Source organism: Sebastes fasciatus, chromosome 15 (assembly GCF_043250625.1).
Source record: "Sebastes fasciatus isolate fSebFas1 chromosome 15, fSebFas1.pri, whole genome shotgun sequence".
In the NCBI taxonomy this organism is placed as follows: Eukaryota; Metazoa; Chordata; class Actinopteri; order Perciformes; family Sebastidae; genus Sebastes; species Sebastes fasciatus.
The window spans coordinates 25,330,820-25,351,143 of record NC_133809.1 but is presented as its reverse complement, the minus strand read 5'-3'; the positions used below and the strand labels follow the sequence as shown (position 1 = coordinate 25,351,143).

The following is a 20,324-nucleotide window of genomic DNA, read 5'->3' as shown; positions in this document are numbered from 1 at the left end:
ACAATTATAATGTTAGCAAATGGTGAGATTATATACTCAAGCAATCGACTCAGCCTGTAGATCTACAATCAAGATCATACATCTGTGTTTATTGATTTTGTGAAAGGAACAGTGTGTAGCATTTAGGAGGATCTATTGGCAGAAATATAATTTTAATAAGTATGTTTTCTTTAGTGTATAATCACCTGAAAATGAGAATTGTTGTGTTTTCATTACCTTAGAATGAGACGTTTATATCTACATACCAAGCGGGTCCTCTTCACGGAGCCAGCTGCCATGTTTCTACAGTGCCCAGAAAGGAAAAAAACAACTCTGGCTCAAGATAGGGCTATTCACGTTTTCGTGTTGGCCACCATAGTTCTCCTACATGCTTGGCACACGGGAGCAGTTTCAGTTGGTTGCAATCTGCAGCCTCACCACTAGATGCCGCCAGATCCTACACACTGCACCTTTAAAGGACCAGTGTGTAACAATTAGGGGGATCTATTGGCAGAAATGGAATATAATGTATGTTTTCTTTAGTGTATAATGCCCTGAAATTAAGAATTGTTGTGTTTTTGTTGCCTTAGAACAGGGGTCTCCAACCTTTTCTCCTCTGAGAGCTACTTTCACTAAATGAAAGTGGCCAAGATTCTCCTCATATTTTATATTATTAGTAACATTTATTCACATCGCTCAGCTCCACCCAAACCAGCTGAATAAGCTTCTTTTGTGTTAACAATTAGAAAATGTTGATATCCATCACTCACATTTTGAAATCATCAACATCTTAAATTCAGCAGCATGTGCGTGTTTTTTTTCTTTATGCATTTCTTTACATTTTCAATGTGTCAAGCTCACACTATTAAATTCACATCAGATTAATGTCATAGAAAACAAAACAATGTTGTTACTTATTTAACTGTCTGTCCACATATCACTGTATCACATCACTTCCCTTCACATTCCCTTCATCCTCTGTAGTAGGGATGTGCATTACAAGCAAACACGTCATCGGGGTGCGCTCGCGGCGGTGCAGGGAGGGTGGTCCAGTGCCAACGGGCCTGGCCAGCCATTCGGAACCTTAAACCATGAGTGCGCCTCCGGGTACCCAACTCTCCTTCCTCCTTCGGAGGGAGCACGGGGGTTTGACAGCTGATTGGCAAATAATCAGTTTGTGTCAGAAGGGGGCGGTTTGTCTGCAAATTGGATTGGATAGACATTTAGGTTTACCAAGTGACTTTGTCTTATCAAATTTGTTTACATATTCTTTGAACCTTTAACAAGCGACTCAGAAACAGGTCGCGAGCTACTGGTCGCGAGCTACTGGTCGCGAGCGGGCGACGTGTTGGAGACCCCTGCCTTAGAATGAGCTGTTTATATCTACATAGGGAGCGGGTCCCCTCTCCACGGAGTACGCCATGTTGCACCGCCATGTTTCTACAGTAGCCCAGAACGGACAAACCAAACACTGTTAACTTTTCCTGCTTGGGCTGGACTCGATAAAATAACTTGCTCCCGTCGCCGCCGCTCTCTCTCTCTTTATTCACCACTCACTTCCCATGTACACACACACACCTTACGCACTGGCTCTGCTCCAAACGGCTCTGGAGAGGGCCGTTCGGGTTTTCGCGCTGGCAACCGTAGCTCTCCAGCACACTTGGCACAAGGGAGAGGTTTCAGTCGGTTGTTATCTCCTCACCTCTCTGCTAGATACCACCAGATCCTACACACTGGACCTTTAAAGCTAGAGTTTGCTAGAGCATTGCTGAATATGTCGTGGCCCCCTTTTACAGTGGCTGCTCCCCTCCTCAACTGGTGTTGAAGCTGGTGGCTGCAGGATCTATCATGCTGCTGGCCATAGTTAACTGTCTGAGCGTCCGCTTGGCCACCGGCATCCAGGTGGTTACTATGGCAGTCAAATTGCTGGCACTGGCCGTGATCATATTGGGAGGTGTTGTGATGCTTTTCCAGGGACACATTGAGAACTTTGATAACTCCTTTGAGGGAACCAATGTGGATGTCAGCTCCATGGGCATTGCTTTCTATCAGGGCTTGTGGTCCTATGAGGGTTGGAACACTTTGAATTGTCTAACTGAGGAGCTGAAACATCCTGAAGTAAGTCTTTCTCTGTTTACCATTCATAGATCCTAAAAATACAATTATGCTGTTAGCAATCTGTCCAAAGTCTAGGTAGAGGACACTCGAGGTGTGATTGTTGGCTGCAATTGTGATCTTATCTAACTGTGTCTGCCAGTGTTGTTGTCATACCGATGTCACGTGAGCAGTGAATATAAAATGTAGAAATAAAGTAACAAGCGGCTGTTGAAAGATCAAAGAATATCCTTAGGGAGAAAAAGCAGGTCACACAGATGGATATGGTCATTACAGACTTTCCTAGAAGTTAAGTTCATTTATTTTGAATTCACTTAATTTCTGTAGTTTTGGGCTGTATTTTTTATGACTGGATAATTTAATACAAACAATGATTGTAGAGGGTCACAGGCCAGTGCCATGAACCCTGTAGGAGTAGTTCATTTACAAATTTGGCGGTCATTGTTTGACTTTTGTATTCACCCAAGAGCCCACAAGAGCACAAACAAGTCACACAAGAGCACAAACAAACTAACCGATTGAGCCAAGCGGTAGACTAGCTACTCCTGTGTTCTGTGAAGTAAAATTAAAAAAATTTTCACTGGAGTCTGGTGTCTTTGGCGAGAGCATAGATAGATACAACCACTTCAGTTCTCCATTGGAAAGAGTTGTCTGATGGCAATGTAAAGTGGTGAAAATATTCTAAATATAGCGTGCAATTAAATTGATATTGAATTTTTTAGGTGGGCCTTTCTTTTAGGTGGCTAAAATATGTTTTGCTGCTGCTCTGTCCACAGCAGTACATGGCTTTGCTCATATGCTGGTACTCCTGTCTGTTTCTCTAAACTGGGGGAGTGCCGACCGCCATCTACAATACGTAATATACTCACTATGGATAAGAACCTCATACAACCCAACTTTAAAAGACTCAAACTATCCCTTTAAGTACAGTACTTAAGTAAATGTACTTAGTTACATTCAACCACTGCTTTGGAGTCTAACTCCTGGCTCAATCCATTATTCCAGTGTCAATATAACAACAATCCATCATGCAAGCTTGTACACATTGACCAGGACATAAAAATGATGTTGTCTTTTTTATTACCAGGTGAATCTTCCCAGGGCGATTGTGATCGGCATTTCTCTGGTGACTGGCTTATATCTGCTGGTGAATGTGAGCTACCTGACGGTAATGACGCCGAGAGAGCTCATGTCCTCCAGCGCAGTAGCAGTAACCTGGGGGTAAGACCGCACCTGATATTGATGTCACAGATTCTGATAGACATGGCCAGACTGAGATTTTGACTTGCTGTTTCTGCTGTTAAAATTGCTAATTTTTAAAGGAGCATTAAAGGAGCACTCCATCCATTTTAGCATTGCACTCCTATAGCATTATCAGAAGCACAGTGTCTTTTTTTCTATCGAAATCAATTCAGTTGAACCAGAGATATTGTATTTTTTATTCCACGCGTTCTTGTTTCTTGTCAAAACTTGGCGCCTACATTACCCACAATGCAACATGACCACAGTCAGTTCGGTCGGAGATTCGGGTGTGTTATGCTATGTGGGAAATGTCCCTGCATATTTCGAATGCAGTACAGTACAACCTTCAAGATACAAGACCAGCTCTTCCTTCAACCCCCAGGAATGCTAGCCAACAAGACATCATGGATTTACAACATTCTGATAACAGCTACAATCGAGATAGGAAGATCTTTTATCTCCTACATGGCCCCTAAACCAAACCACTGACCCAAAACACCTTTGGCCCTTCAAGATCTCTTTAGACACTCACATAAACATCCCTTCACCAATGGCCATCATAAAGCGCCGTAAGAGCCGTTCACCCACAGAGACTAGCTGACACCAATTTTAATCCCACTGTGGACTCTGATCTCTGCTAAAATGTAGTTTGTAGTTATCCAAAAACAATTAATATAGTGTATTAGTATGTGTGTGTACAGGTTTATAACCATATAACCAGGAGCTCTCTTCCAATGGGAATCCTGACCGGCCGACTTCCTCATCATTGCAAGATCCAAACTTCCGCCTCTCAGCCCAAAGGGCAATTAATATAGTGTATTAGTATGTGTGTGTATTTAACCATATGTGTTTGCCTTAGTTAGACTTTTCCAGACTATTCCACTTGCCATGTAAACAACCCTGACTGAAACAGCGGGAAAATCAACAGTGATCAATAGCTCAACACTTTGACATTTGACTTTAACTGTCAACATTTGAATGACACTTTGAGTCACTGTATGATTGCCAGTCAATTAATAACTAGTTTCTTTTGCAGTCTCTGTCTTTCCTTCCCTCTCTGTCTCTTATCTCATTCCTTATCTCTCTTGGCTGACCCCCATTCCTCTTAGCTCAGGGACATTGAGGTCAGGTCACTGAGATCCTGCGGCAACATCCTGTGAAGGCTCGGCACAGCTCTTGGCAGTAAAATTAGAGTTAGCAATTTCCCCCAGCACATGTTAACAACCAGTCCGGTGCATTAATTGTTAACTAACACAAACAACTTTGTACCTTTACATACTGTGTGTTGTCAGTCCTGGTAGACCTGTAGCCTTTTCCAAGAGTATACACACGTAGGCAAAATTGTTGGTACCCTTCCGTTAAAGAAAGAAAAACCCACAATGGTCACTGAAATAACTTGAAACTGACAAAAGTAATAATAAATAAAAATTCACTGAAAATTAACTAATGAAAATCAGACATTGCTTTTGAATTGTGGTTCAACAGAATCATTTTAAAAAACAAACTAATGAAACTGGCCTGGACAAAAATGATGGTACCCTTAACTTAATATTTAGTTGTACAACCTTTCGAGGCAATCACTTCAATCAAGTGATTTCTGTAACTCTCAATGACACTTCTGCACCTGTCGACAGGTATTTTGGCCCACTCCTCGTGAGCAAACTGCTCCAGCTGTCTCAGGTTTGAAGGGTGCCTTCTCCGAATGCATGTTTTGGCTCCTTCCACATACTGTATGTTCAATAGGATTTAGATCAGGGCTCATAGAAGGCCACTTCAGAATAGTCCAATGTTTTGTTCTTAGCCATTCTTGGGTGTTTTTAGCTGTGTTTCTGGTCATTATCCTGTTAGAGGACCCATGACCTGCAACTGAGACCAAGCTTTCTGACACTGGGCAGCACATTTCGCTCCAGAATGCCTTGATTGTGTTCAGATTTCATTGTACCCTGCACAGATTCAAGACACCCTGTGCCAGATGCAGCAAAGCAGCCCCATAACATAACCTAGCCTCCTCCATGTTTCACATTAGGTACAGTGTTCTTTTCTTTCTATGCTTCATTTTTGCGTCTGTGAACATAGAGCTGATGTGACCTGCCAAAAAGCTCCAGTTTTGTCTCATCTGTCCAAAGGACATTCTCCCAGAAGCTTTGTGGCTTGTCAATATGCATTTTGGCAAATTCCAGTCTCGCTTTTTTATGATTTGCGTCCTCCTCGGTCGTCTTCCATTAAGTCTACTTTGGCTCAAACAGTGACGGATGGTGCGATCTGACACTGATGTACCTTGACCTTGGAGTTCACCTCTAATCTCTTTGGAAGTTGTTCTGGGCTCTTTGGTTACCATTCGTATCAGAATCAGAATCAGAATCAGAATGGTGTTTATTGCCAGGTGTAAGGGGTATACACGAGGAATTTTCTTTGGCTTTGTTGGTGCGAGGCAAACAGTATAATAACAAAGAATAGATAAACGTTAGAATAAAATAAGAATAAAAAATGTACAATTTACAAAATAAGCTATAAAATAAACATGGTATAAACAGATAGTGCAAATATTGTCGGTGTGCAAACAAAACAATCAGGTATCAGAGGGAGAGAGAGGGAGAGAGAGGGATACTGTAGGGGGTGGTATTGAGAGTGTATGAGAGAGGGGGGAGAGTCAGTGTCGGGGCCGTAGTGTGTGTGTGAGGGGAAGACAGTCACAGGGGGGCGGATGGGCTGTTGGAGAGCCCCACTGCCATGGGGAAAAAACTGTTTTTGTGGCGTGAGGTTTTGGTCCTGATGGACCTTAACCTCCTGCCAGATGGTAAAGTCTGAAAGAGATGGTGTCCAGGATGGGAGGTGTCGGCCACAATCTTCCCTGCCCTCCTTATGGTCCTGGAGGTGTACAGCTCCTGGAGGGAGGGAAGGTTGCAGCCAATCGCCCTCTCTGCAGCACGGATGACCCGCTGCAGCCTGGCCTTGTCTTATCCGTCTCTTCAATATGTCATCAATTTTCCTCTTGCGGCCACGTCCAGGGAGGTTGGCTACAGTCCCATGGACCTTAAACTTCTGAATAATATGAGCAGCTGTAGTCACAGGAACATCAAGCTGCTTGGAGATGGTCTTATAGCCTTTACCTTTAACATGAAGGTCTATAATTGTCCTTCTAACCTCCCGAGACAACTCTCTCCTTAGCTTTCTGTGGTCCATGTTCAGTGTGGTACACACCATGATACCAAACAGCACAGTGACTACTTTTCACCCTTTACATAGGCAGACTGACTGATTAAAAGTTTGAAGATACCTGTGATGCTATTTACAGGACACACCTTAGTTTAACATGTCCTTATGGTCACATTATTTTACATCTTTTCTAGGGGTACCATCATTTTTGTCTAGGCCAGTTTCATTAGTTTGTTTTTTTAAATGATTCTGTTGAACCACAATTCAAAAGCAACAGCTGATTTTCATTAGTTAATTTTCATTGAATTTTTATTTATTATTACTTTTGTCAGTTTCAAGTTATTTCAGTGACCATTGTGGGTTTTTCTTTCTTTAACGGAAGGGTACCAACAATTTTGCCTACGTCTGTAGCTCTTGTAATTCAAACCAGGCACTCTCCATTAGTCTGTGTGGTAATCTGTTACAGCCAACATGTCTCCCAATAGTATCACATCCCAGGAAGCCAATTTTCGTTGTGGCCAAACGGCGGTACTACAACTTCCATTCCGTACATTTGGAAAGAGACGTCTGTAACTCAACGGATATTTTTTTTTGAGGAGGTGAATCAACTTCCCAGTACGAACACTTGAATAGCCCTTATTTAAATCATTAGGTACTAAAAGTTGTAAATTGCACTAGTAGCCGAATACAGAGTTATTTCCCTTCCTCCGTTCATTAGACCCAGACCGAGCTGGAGCAAGGGCTGGGAGGCGGAGTTAGCAAGCCATAACGACTTTGTGACGGCTGTGACCCTGTGACCGAGCCATGTGACCAAGAAGATCACCGGAAGATCCCGGTACTTTTCCACTCGGAAGTCGAGCCATTTTGGCATCATGTGCCACTGAGCAATTTTCATAGGAATGAACGGGGCCCCGCCTCCAATGCTGTATTGTTCTCTTAATACTTCCATGACACATCCACCCAGTGGGAGATCCTGACCAACACCCTCAAGATCCAAATTTGAAAGTGTGTGACCCGCCAGCCATGTTGAGATCAGTTCAGTATATACATATCATTTTACAGCTAAACAGTTTACTACAAGATGTTTCTGAAAACATTTGAGTCAAGAAATAGGCAGTACAGTCATAGAATATTATTCAATATTTGATCAGCGCTGCCTAGTTTGACCGTTTGATCGGAGTTTGCGAGTGATTGACAGCTGCTTCCGTTGAATGAACAGCCAATAGGAATGCTCTCTCTCTCTGAAATGACTTGTGATTGGCCAAAGTCTCCCGGCCCGGGCTAGATTTTTTAAAGCCTGAAAACAGAGCCATGAGGAGGTGCAGAAGTCTCTCAGAACACTTGAATTACAATATGCTGAATGGTTATTATGGAAGTTTTGCCAAATGATGCCCAAAACATTCTGCCTGCTGCAGATTTAAATGTCAGTGAATCTGAGAGTTTCTAAATCACTAATAATCTTTTGAATAATGTATTCAAGCCCCATAACATACTCTACATGATGGCTTTTGAAAATAGGAAAGGATGCTGTTGCCGCTTTTGTGAGAACTTCAACCTTTTTCCACAGGAATAAGATGCTAGGAAGCTGGGGCTGGATCATGTCTGTGGCTGCAGCATTGTCTGCTTTTGGTTCACTGAATGGGACGTTCTTCAGTGGTGGCCGTGTGTCCTTTGTTGCTGCCAGGGAAGGACACCTGGTGAGAGTCTCTACTTGTGAATGTATGGTAGATTGTTCAGCATAAGTTCACAGAGTTTCACCCAGACTTGTGTTTGCTTTGTAGCCAGATATTCTGGCCATGGCTCACGTCCACAGACTGACCCCATCTCCAGCCCTGATCTTCACCACTATTGTCTCTCTTCTGGTGCTGATCCCTGGAGACTTCCAGAGCATTGTCAACTTCTTCAGGTGAAAGCTGGATCTTCTTTGCACGTATTTAATTTCGACATTACTTCTTTATCACTTGTATAAATAATGTACAACCTGTTTGTATTTGTCTGACATTCCTCTTCATTGCTGTTGTCAGTTTCACTGCCTGGATTTTCTATGGCATCACCCTGTCTGGACTACTCTATCTAAAGATCAAGAAGCCGGAGCTCCCGAGGCCGTACAAGGTCAGTGTCACACACATACACTCTCAAAACGCCATCGTCATAAACAAACACTTGTCTTTTTGTTAGAACACGGAATCAGAATCACCTTGTGCCTGTCCCCCTCTTCTCTCTACAGGTTCCCATCATACTCCCCATACTGGTCATCATTGTGGCAGTATTCCTTGTGCTGGCACCCATCATAGACGATCCTCAGATTGAATACCTCTATGTGACTTTATTTATCCTCAGTGGAGCTTTATTCTACATACCCCTCATCCATTACAAGCTCTGCCCGGGGCTGTTGACCAAGTTAACAGTATTCCTGCAGCTGTTGTTAGAGGTCGCTCCAGCAGAGAAAAACCTGTGATTTGGGCAGAAGAAAAGGTTTTTTTTTGTTGTTTTTCTTGTTGTTTTTGCAATTGCACTCATGAAACATTGCAATTTACATTTAATAGCAACTTAGTATTACCTCCCGTTTCTCATTAAAGGTGCAATGTGTAAGATTTGGCCAAATGTTAGTTTAAAACCTTCAAAAAAATTAAATGAATTAACATTATCAACATAATGTGAAGAGGTTGACGTCATGTCAAAGACATGAGTGCTGGAAGTAGGGGGGCAAGGGGCCATTGGCCCCCCTACTTTACGGCCCTGTCCCACTTTCTTTTTAAGGTCGCGAATCACTGTTTCTTACCGCAAATGCCCCTATATTGCAACACTGTAAAAAAAGACATTTCAATCATTCCCGTCCACACCGTGCATTGTATGTCAAGACTGGAAGGTGACAAAAGTGTTTTTTACTCTACAGATTCGCTCTCATTTTAATCTGGTCAGCAGCCGTCTGCACGGCTCTGTCTCAGCTGTGTCTCATGTAACCGAAACCTGAACTGAAGCATCTATTTACGCTTCAAGTCAATTTTCTTTTCAACAATACGTGCGTAAACATGAGGTTGATGCTCGATAAAAAACACTGAATAATATATTCATCCACATTTTGCAACCAGCGAAATAGAGTTTGCGGTGGATCTTTATCTAATCATAATCAACCATCGTGTTGCCTAATTCAAATGGAATCAAAGTGATCTGACATCCAGCACGCTACAGTTTCATAATGGACTGAAAATATTTTTTAACGTTTTAACTGGTGGGCTGGCCCTCGCCGGGCACATCGTCCGGTGCGACACAACAGAGGTCTGCTTGGAAAGGCCCGACCTTGAGTTTTACAGCACCCCTCGCCTGCACCTCGCCGCTGCCCTGGGCCGTGGACTTCTCGCTGCGCAGTGCGCCCTCTCTCCCTGCGGGGAGGGATGGGATTCCCGGCAGGACTGTCAACCAGGGCAGACTGTCCTCAGTGCGAGGGGTCTGTGGCGATGTCAGCACCCCGTCTCGTTCACCATGTTCAACTGCTGTGTGACTTTTGTCTGATCAAAGACATTTATGTATTGTGTTGCAGAGATATCTACTGAAATGAGCATGCTAACCAGCTAGCCTCGGCCCATCCTGTCTTGTAATACCAATTGTACCTCGAGAGGCGATGGTGAGTCGTTGTAGCGTCCAGTCTGCCCTCAGTCCAACATGAGAGGACGGAGAAGTAGAGTTGCCCCAAGGCCGAGGGCTTGTAATCACGATGATGGTACAAGGTCCGTGTACATTTTGATATTTTGTTTATTGGATTAAATCCAAAGTGGCAGAAACAAGAAAACGACTTGTGTTTTTGTTTCGACCTCCCCGCCACCGGGGGGCTGCCTTGCCGGGGGTAGACGGATCCCTAGTTGGCGGCTGTGGCAGCTCAAGTTTGGCCAGTGCAAACCCCAGGCCCGGAGGACTACCCCGACTCCCTGCTGGATCGGCAAACTTTCTGTTGCTGCCCTTACTCAGGTTAGACCCAGCGCTCCACCAGCCCACTGTGATTCCCAGTGCTGGGGTTTGTGCTGGCGGAATTCGAGTTGCTGCAGCCGCTGGCTGGGGGTCTGTCTTCCAGAGCTGCCGCAGGCTCTCACAGTGAAGGTGCAGGTTGTTTTCTCGTTTCTGCCACTTTGGATTTGGTCCATTGAGTGGACTATCAAAGCGTACACGGACTGTACAGCCCCCAGTTAGTGGCACAAACACACAGATGGCTGATGTAAACCATAGGCCGACGCCACATGTTTCAGCCATAGACTGTATATAAAGATAGACGACGCGTCTCCACTTCCTCCCACTATACAGTAGTGATGCCAAAATATCCCGGATACGGGAGCTGCTATCTTGAGATTTTGACGTCATTTGGAGCCAGAGCAGTAATGATCGGGTGGTGGAGCCGCGGTATTTATGACCTATACTGCAGCCAGCCACTAGGGGGCGATTGAGATGTTTTGGCTTCACTTTTGGAGAGCTGTCATGTCATCCATCTTTATATACAGTCTATGGTTTCAGCAATTTATTGGAATTTTGCGTATTTTTGCCCTGCTGTTAGTAATTGTTTTTTTTGTTTTTTTTCATAACTGATGACTGTAAATTTAGATTGTATGGACCCATTACACATTGCACCTTTAATAAATTGCATTGTACATTTGACTTAGAATTTTAGCAATCTGATATGTATTGTCTGCTTTTTGCACAGGTTTTCACAATTCAGAGAGCACATGTGAAAATAAATATTATTCAGAAGTAAGTCTATATTAAAAATGTCAATCTATTACCAAAAGACAAAATATTTTCTGAAAACAATTTTCGCCTGTTCAACAGTAAGTAGCTAGACTGTGAATTTGTTTAAATTCCATTTCAGTTTATTCTAAATGTTAATTTGCAAAATGTTCCAGATCAAAGATACATAAATATGTATTTTAAACAAATTTTGCTACAAGAAAGAAACAGAGTTTGAATAACAATTTTCCACTTGAATGTGTTTTCTTGATATGATATATTATTTTTTTAGGGAGCAAGAATAGTTCTCATTGACAGGGTCCTGCACATGATAGAAATACAGGAGAGAGCTTGTGCTGTTCTCCAAACACACTGATACCAGAGTGAGAAAAAGCACCACAAACTAAATGCTATAGTAATAAGATTAGTCACAACATGGCAGCTCCATGGTGTATGAAACAAAAACAACGAAAGAATCGAACTGCAGCATCCTTTGTCATTAAATAGTTACTGTTTTAAAGAACTGTATGTGACTTATGGTTTTAATAAAATTAAAATGCATCAACAACTGTGCTTTGGAAAACAGTATATGAAAAGAAAACAAGGCCTGTCTCACAACAACTATTGGACAATTGAAGGTTTTCTATACGATATCCAGAGCATAAATATAGCAGCAAACTACTATTGTCTATGTAAAGATATAGAGGAGTAATGTCTACCTGAGCAGAGAATGAAGTTTCTTTCCCTCTTGTGTGTTGTAATCAGAGCTTCTCCTCGCGTTGTTGACACATGCTTATAGTGCATGTGAGCGTGCCACACTGGCTAGCTCATAGCCGCCGCTCTGCACTGCTCTTATACTGCGGTTATAGCCGTCCCTAACCACAGCGTCTCTGTCAGCACTGTTGCTGTGGTTTTAACTGTTAGCGCTGTTAGCACCGTTAGCACCTTTAACTTTTCCTCTAATGGCATCATTGGGTAAACATTTTAATTTAGCCAATATTTTGGTTCCTGACCAAATGCCTGTGACATTCCCATCAACCTCAGCTGTTCTTTGTGTTTAGTGCTAATAAGCAAATGTTAGCATGCTAACACACAAAACTAAGAAGGTGAACAATATGCCTGCTGAACATCAGCATGTTAGCGTGTTGACATTAGCGTTAATTAAGCTCAGCGCACCGCTGTGAATATATCTGTAGACTTCTTGCTTTTCTAATACTAGCAGTCTCTTGCAGTCCGCAAGTCAGGTGTTGTGCTGAGTTAAAATGATTAGTAATAAGACATCTCGATAGAGCTGACCTTCCTGAAATAAATTAGCTTTTTGAGTCTTAAAGGGATAGTTTGGGTGTTTTGACGTTGGGTGTATGAGGTAATTATCCATAGTCAGTGTATTACCTACAGTAGATGGCACCCAGCACGCCCCCAGTTTGGAGTAACAGACAGGAGTACCAACACAGGAGCAAAACAATGTACTGCTGTGGACGGGGCCAGCAGGAAAAAGGGATTCAAGTAAAAGTAGTAGCTATATGTAGGATGTTTTCTCATTCAGTCCAGTTCCCCATCGGAGAGGGCTGTCTGACATAAAGTGGTGAGAATATTCTAAATACAACGTAAACTTCAACTGATATTGATTTTTTAGGTGGCTGAAATAGGTTTTGCTGCTGTCCTCGTCCACAGCAGTACATTGCTTTGCACCCATGTTGGTACTCCTGTCTCTTTCTCCAATCTGGGGGCGTTACCGACCGCCATCTATTGTAGGTTATACACTGACTATGGATAAGCACCTCATACAACACCACTTCAAAACACCCAAACTATCCCTTTAAAATTTAAAATAAATACTCGTACAGATTATGTGAATTTAAAAAAAAGTTTATTAAATAATGTTATCCACCAAAAGGGTAAAACAAGACATGGCCAATTCATAGTGCAACTTTCACATGACAAAAGATTGTTCAACACAAAACAGGAAAGAGCAGGGAAAGGAGAGAGGTGTGTGTGTGCGTGTGTGTGCGTGCATGCATACATACAGACCAAATTTCTGTAGGACAGTCAATCTAGTCTGTCTGGTGACACGTGTTTCTTGTTTGTTCAGATTCACAATTTAGCTTCTTCTTTTTTTTTTTTTTTGCACGCTGGGAGGGGTAGGGTCTCAAAATAATGAGCTGTTATGACAAGTAAACTAATGTTGCCCTTAATCACAAGCTCCCTTTAAACCAACACAGTCCGAAAACAAAAAGGTATTTATTAAGTGTAAGTGTGTAATTTGTGTGTGTGTGTGTGTGTGTGTTCAAGAGTCCTTATTGTCAAACTCCAGTTTTCTTCTCTGTGCCGTTAGAAGCGTTTGACTGGCTTTTAGATGCTCCTTCACAGCTCTGCTCTCCTGTCCCACTCCCGCCTCCCTGTGACGACCGGTGGTACAGCATGTGAAGTCGCTCTGCGTTCATGTCCGCGTCCTCTGCCCCCTCGCAGCACTTTATCCACGACTGAGGAATAGCCTCGATGCCATAGTGGGCCCCGGCGATGGCCCCTGCCATGCAGGCTATGGTGTCTGTATCCCCTCCCAGAGCCAGGCTGTACGCGATTGTCCTCTCCAGGCCGCCGTAGTTTTCTGGAAGGCATTCACGGGGCTGCAGGCAGTGGAGGACGCAGAAGATGGCGGTGGGGACCGAGTGGAGCGCCGCAATGCCGTTACCTGGAAGGAAAGATGGGAAATGTTGGGTGATAACAAGTCAGGGAGACAAACTGGTGTAGAATCTGGCAGTTTAGTATATGAGCTGCTCACAAGGTAACAATGTTAAATGAATATAGCTGGATTCAGTGGGGCTGCAACACAGAAGACCGTTCCATCACCCCTGACTGAAACAATCCATTTCCTCGGTCCAAATAAAACCTAAATAAAATGTAATCTTTTATTCAACAAGAGCAGCAAGAGGTAAATAACTAAATCATTTCTCCACTAAAAAGTGGCAGTTTTCAAGATCCCTACAGAGGAAATGGAATTGTTTTAGGCTGCGTCCGAAATCACATACTATGCTCTACATCCCCCAATATGTGTACTATCGTTCAGTAGTATGTATCTTTTTCGGACGCACTGAGCAGTAATTTACGTCGTCACTTCCTGAGAGTCTCGTTGTCGGTTGGAGACGTGTAACCATGGTAACCCGTGCCAACCTCGTGACCAAAACGATGATTTGTGAGAACCAAAGTCTGAACTAATTTTTTAAATATATATTACACCTAGCAAAGTGAAATCTTATACTTACACTTAAATTAAAGCGTTATTGATGTTACAGACCTGTTCTTCAACGTCTGTTATGAACATTGTCGTCACTACCGCATTGCATTGTGGGATATTCATGCAGCTGTAGTGTCCAGGGTTGCATACTGTAATATTTCTATTTCTATATATGCAATTTGCATGCTATTGATTTGATAATAAGGTTTCGGACATGCTAAAATATCTCACATACTGTTTTAGCGTACTAAATAGCATGTTAGTATGGAATTTCGGACGCAACCATACTGTTATGTGCTATCATAACAATAGGATGGAGGTTTAACATTCAGTCGGGTTTATCAATTAGTTGACTAACAGATAATCAGCAACTCCTTTAACAATCCAATTATCGTTTTAAGTGACTTCTAAGAACTAACTCACCGGTTCTGGCTTTTCAAATGTAAAAATGTATGGTTTTCTTCATCTTTTGTGATAGTAGACTGAATATCTTGTGGTTTGGGACTGTTGCTTGGACAAAACAAGCAATCTGAATAAGTCAACTTGGGCTTTGGGAAACTGTTACAGGCATTAACCATTATTTTCAGACAAAAGGTTAATTGAGAAAATAAATAGCGGATTAATCAATAAAAATCGTCATTGGTTGCAGCCCTAGATAGTAGGGCTGTTTTGGCAGGAATCTGGCGAAACAATACTTATCATGATACAGGATCCATTATATTAAGATACTGTAAGCAAGGAAATATATCGCTTTTTTTTATCAGCTGTGCGCCCTTACACTACTTCCTGTCTTAGTTTACGTTACTATGTTAGAGTCAAATGTCTGAAGATAGCTTACGACACTGCTATCTAGCGGTTGGGGGTTTAAACACAAAATGAACCACTGTCTGCCACAAACCTTTGCATGTAAACTATTAATTAAAAAATCAATAGTGATTTTGAGGATCAATACAGTATCACAGAACATAATATTGCGATACTCAGGTGTATCGATATTTTCTTACACCCCTACTAGATAATAACAATAAAAATAGAATACTGTACGTATAAAAATATGGGTGTAAGGAATAGTCAATGGAGGCACAGAAAAGGATGGATGGATGACGTAAAAACCTCAATAAAAAGTGAAGATAAAATCAAAGATAAGCAGATACTGACCCAGCTCAGAAATGACCTCCTCTATGCTGACCTTGCTCCTGTCCATCAGGTCTCTAACTCTGTGCAGGCGCTCACAGAATGGCTTCTCTGCTTCTTTTAGGCTGGACAGAAACACCATGTTATAGGAAGATTGACATTTAAGAAAAACAGCACTCCCAGTACAGCCTGAATGCATTTTTTTGTTTCCTGCCAATGAACATTGGAGGCTTTATCCATGTGGTACTCACATTCTGGCATCATTGCGCGTCGCCTCGTCGCCCTCCACTTCCTCCATCTCTGTGATTAGCCTGCTGATGAACTGCTGGGGCATGTCTAGCGCACCCTGCAGGGAGAGGTGAACAGCTAACGCCTGCAGCACTGCCCCGTTATAACCCAGAGAGCAGGAGTGGGTCAGCATGGCACCCAGACGGGCGAACTGGAGAGGAAAAAGGAAGGAAATCAAACCAAGTCTGCACCAACAAGTCAGCGGGCTTTACATGATGTGGGTCCTAGTGATCTGAGACTTGACTTGGACTTAAAGGTTACTATTAGGGCTGTCAATCGATTCAAATACTTAATCGTGATTAATCACACGTCTGTAAAGTGGAGACTCGTGGGTACCCATAGAACCCCATTTTCATTCACATATCTTGAGGTCAGAGGTCAAGGGACCCCTTTGAAAATGGCCATGCCAGTTTTTCCTGGCCAAAATGTAGTGTCCTTTGCGACAAGCAAGGCTAGGTTTTGTAGTTTCATATGATACCAGTTTCTTCACTCTAGCTTTAAAACTGACCCCGCTACAACCTAAAAATTGCAAGTTGCGTTAATTAAGTAATAGTGGCATTAAAAACGCATTTGCGTTAACGAGTTATCGCGTTAACTTTGACAGCCCTAGTTACTATCAGTTTCAACTTGGCTAAAGTATTTTTGTGCAAGTGTTAGATATATTGTTTTGAATTCATGAAAACTGTTACTGAACTTACTAAATGTTTCTCACTTTGACCAAAGTTTTTCATTTAGACTCAGTACTTTACTTGAGATGTGTGTCAAATGGCAAGTTAGAACTCTAGGACAGTTTTTCTGTTTTTCTGAAACTTTATACGAAACTAGCACAAACACGCTACTGAATTACTGAAGTTTAGACATGGCAGTTCATAAAATGTGCATAGCTTCAACATGCATGTCACCAAGGATGTGTTTTTTTTGTCCAAAGGATGCCCACTGCTCACCCTTTTAACATCAGCTGGACCGGGGAAAGCCAGTGCGAAGGGGGCCGCCCTCATGGCTCCCCCGTTCCCAAAGGAGCCTCGACCATTAAACTGGTCCCTTGCCGGCTGGTACACATCACTGAGCTGAGGAGAGGACAGCTTCTTCAACACCTGGATCACCCCAGAACCATAACCACGACCCGGGGACGCACTGTACTCCTTAGCAAACCTAAAGGGGTGAGACACCAGTGCTTCAATTTGTGTGTGTGTGTGTGTGTATGTGCTACACCTCAATTGATTTCAATAGCCAGTGGAACAATATATACACCGTAATACATGTAAACTATTAGCTATTAGTGTCAGCAGTGTGCATTTGTGTACCTGCGAGCCATGTCCTGCTCATCAAAGCCAGCACGGGTGAGTAGAGACTGGACCACACACCGTGCCATTGCCGTGTCATCACTGTATTCAAGGATACCTAACAGACACACACGCACACACACATATAAACACTGCATGAAGTATGAATTCCCTGAGGTCTTACCTATCCATAGAGAACAAGATCATGCATATAGACCCGGTAGTTTTGGAGGTATTCTTGATTTATTTTGGGTATGTCTGTCTAGACGAACCACACTTTCCAGCACCCAAGGGCTAAATAGGTTAAATAGAATACTTTGAGTTTGTGGATGTCATGTGATTGTAATGTACGATGTTGTATTATGTAATTTTATGTAAGATGTGCTATTCTGTATTTTTTTTTTATTTATTATTTTTCTTAAAAAGCCTAACCAGGGACATGGTCTGCAAATTAGCTATGGCTAGAAGTTCTATATACCTTGAATCGGTTGCACTTTAATTAAGATAAGATAAGATAAGATAAGATATTCCTTTATTAGTCCCGCAGTGGGGAAATTTGCAGTGTACAGCAGCAAAGGGGATAGTGCAAAAAACAAGATGCATCAGCTGACACAGTAAAAAAGAGCTAAACAAAGTGTAACAAAATATGAACCATTTAAATAGAAGGATGTATAAAAATAGGAGCAGTATATACAGCATTGACAATAAACAGACTATAACAAAATTGCACAAGTGGAAAATGATATTGCACAGTGAGAATGAAATAAATGAATGAATGAAATTCCACCTGAAAATATCAGGTTATTGTCAGTTTTTTTGGTGTGTAAGTGGTCTACTGGGAGCAGTGCCGGTAGTGGAGTCCAAGATCATGCATATAGTGCTGGTAGTTGTGGAGCTATTCTTGATTTATTTTGGGTATGTCTGTCTAGGCGAACCACACTTTCCAGCACCCTAGGGCTAAACAGGTTAAATAGAATACTTTGAGTTTGTGGATGTCATGTGATTGTAATGTACAATATTGTATTATAAGATAAAGATAAGATAAGATGAACCTTTATTAATCCCCGGAGGGAAATTCAGGTGTCAAAGCAGCAACATCAGCAAACAGAGTGAAACACATGAGAGGTAAAGGTATACAAAAATGATAAAAAAAAACAATAATAGAGATATAAAAAATACAGAGTGAATGGATGAACATAGTGTGTGCAGTCCGTCAATAAATAAATGTAATATGTACATATGTGCAGTCTATAAAATGGTATATAGGATGTATAGTGTAAAGTGCGCCAGGTATGTGATTTTATGTAAGATGTGCTATTCTGTATTTTTTTTAAATTTATTTTCTTTTTCTTAAAAGCCTAACCAAGGACAAGGTCTGCAAATTAGCTATGGCTAGAAGTCCTATATACCTTGCATCAGCTGCGCTTTTATTAAGTGTAACAGTGCCTATGTATTGTCCCTGTCAAATAAACTAATACATACAAAAGTCTGGGTGCCCATTACTGATGGCCATTTCCTATTATTTTGACGTTTTGCTGTATGTATGGTAGAATAAATGTGTCATTCAGAATGAATGCATGATTTCAAAGTGTTGCTAACTCCCCTATATAACGGTTTATTGACCCAGTTTAATCTCAGGTGTCTGAGTATTGATGGCTAGGCTAGTAGAGCAGTCACATTGATTGATTGATTTCAGACACTCATCTGCAGGACAGGTGGGCATGGATCAATAGCACAGTAGTTTGCTGTATATCTCCCTCTGCTAACCAGTGCCACCATGTCATATGGTGTGCTACATATCTGGTACATCCTTTACACTGACCATTCCCCTTGGTGTCGTCGTCCAGGCTGCTGAGATGCTGCAGCACGCTCTCCATGGGAACCTCCTCCGCTCCTTCAAACTCTCCTCCGACACAGTCCCCCAGCACCGCGGCCACCAGCGCTCCTCTGAACCGGGACAAAGACGCCGGGCCGCCCGCTGCCACCGCCACCGCTCTCATGGCCGTCATTGCCATTCATCCGCCGATGGAAGAGACGTCAAAACCTACACCGAGAAAACACTCCGCTGGTCGGCTGACCAGACTCTCAGGATACGCAGCTCAAGAGACAACAACAACAACAACAAATGTCGACTTAACGGCTCCTATCAACTGCTTCCTGAAAACGTTATGATGCCCGTTGACCAGGTTCAAGTCGGCGCACATAGAAATACAGTTATATAGAGCGGGCTTCCATTGAAAGACAGGCTGTGATTTGTGTATTTCTATACAAGGACATCCGTTAGATACGGTCGTATCCAGAAGGTAACCCACAAGCTGCGAAACTCTCGCGAGATGTTGAGATTTATGCATTGACCTCGTCGTCGGCCAGTGAGTCTCGCGAGAGTTTTCGCAGCTTGGCGGTTACTTTCTAGACAGGAACGTTAGATACCGCATTGGATACAATACATGCGACAACACTTTATGTAAAAAAAAGATCATTATCAATGCCTAGTTGTTAAAGTTTTAGATAGGACCTCAGTATATGTAGATATGTCCACTTTCTTGCCATTTTTTTACCACCGAGCTCACTCTTCTCATGCCAGCAGTACGCTTTAGTTTGCGCAGATACCCTCATGTTTACGGTACAGCCATGCATTGGTTTAGCTCGCCCTCTGCTGGATAGGAGCTAATGAGATGGTTCTCACCATTACATTAATCAATAATGTACAATAGTTCCTATAATTTAAACTATTCAGGTTTGAATTTAGAAAGTACTACTAGTCTGTTTTTTTTTAAAAACAATATTTTTTATTGAATTTTACATATAAACATATATACATATATACACATACAGACAGACTAACAATATTAATAATTAAATTATACATGAAATGTTTAGTCAGAATTTACACAGTAATCAAAGAAAGAGAGACATGACATTTCATGTACTATTAGTCTATTTAAATTATAAACAAAGAAATGTGTTCATTTACTTAATTTGCTGACGGATATTTTTGGGGAGAAATGTGATTTATTGACCACCTTCTCCGTTAAGTTATTATTCATATCATGTATATGGTCTTTTTTTCTTATTAATAGTATTTATTTGTATTATTTATTTTATTTATTTTGTATAAATACATTTTAGAGTACTGTATGTCCTGATACAATGGTGAATGTATCAGCCTAGTAAGAATG

The 20,324-nt window shown here is 42.0% G+C and overlaps 2 protein-coding genes across 5 annotated transcripts in view; one reads left to right on the top strand and one right to left on the bottom strand.

Annotated features, from left to right (window-relative positions):
• Window positions 1–13,418, top strand: part of LOC141783384 (b(0,+)-type amino acid transporter 1) — a 32,316-nt gene extending 18,898 nt beyond the window's left edge. For 3 of the 4 annotated variants that reach the window (XM_074660663.1, XM_074660665.1, XM_074660666.1), the window contains 5 exons: window positions 3,182–3,315; window positions 8,060–8,189; window positions 8,274–8,398; window positions 8,517–8,604; window positions 8,720–13,418. In XM_074660663.1, coding sequence (XP_074516764.1) covers window positions 3,182–3,315; window positions 8,060–8,189; window positions 8,274–8,398; window positions 8,517–8,604; window positions 8,720–8,950 — 708 coding nt within the window. In that variant the 3' untranslated portion in view covers window positions 8,951–13,418. Of the gene's footprint in view, window positions 1–2,031; window positions 2,098–3,181; window positions 3,316–8,059; window positions 8,190–8,273; window positions 8,399–8,516; window positions 8,605–8,719 lie in introns of all 4 variants that reach the window. The other variant, XM_074660664.1, reaches the window with a different exon arrangement.
• On the bottom strand, window positions 13,059–19,369 carry adprs (ADP-ribosylserine hydrolase). The gene is made up of 6 exons (XM_074660667.1): window positions 18,968–19,369; window positions 17,167–17,263; window positions 16,807–17,014; window positions 15,826–16,013; window positions 15,599–15,699; window positions 13,059–13,897 (listed from the first exon to the last, which is right to left on the bottom strand). Exons 1-6 carry the CDS (start codon window positions 19,158–19,160, stop codon window positions 13,509–13,511), a joined length of 1,176 nt encoding a protein of 391 aa, XP_074516768.1. The 5' UTR covers window positions 19,161–19,369; the 3' UTR covers window positions 13,059–13,508.
• Between the last annotated feature and the right edge of the window lie 955 nt (window positions 19,370–20,324).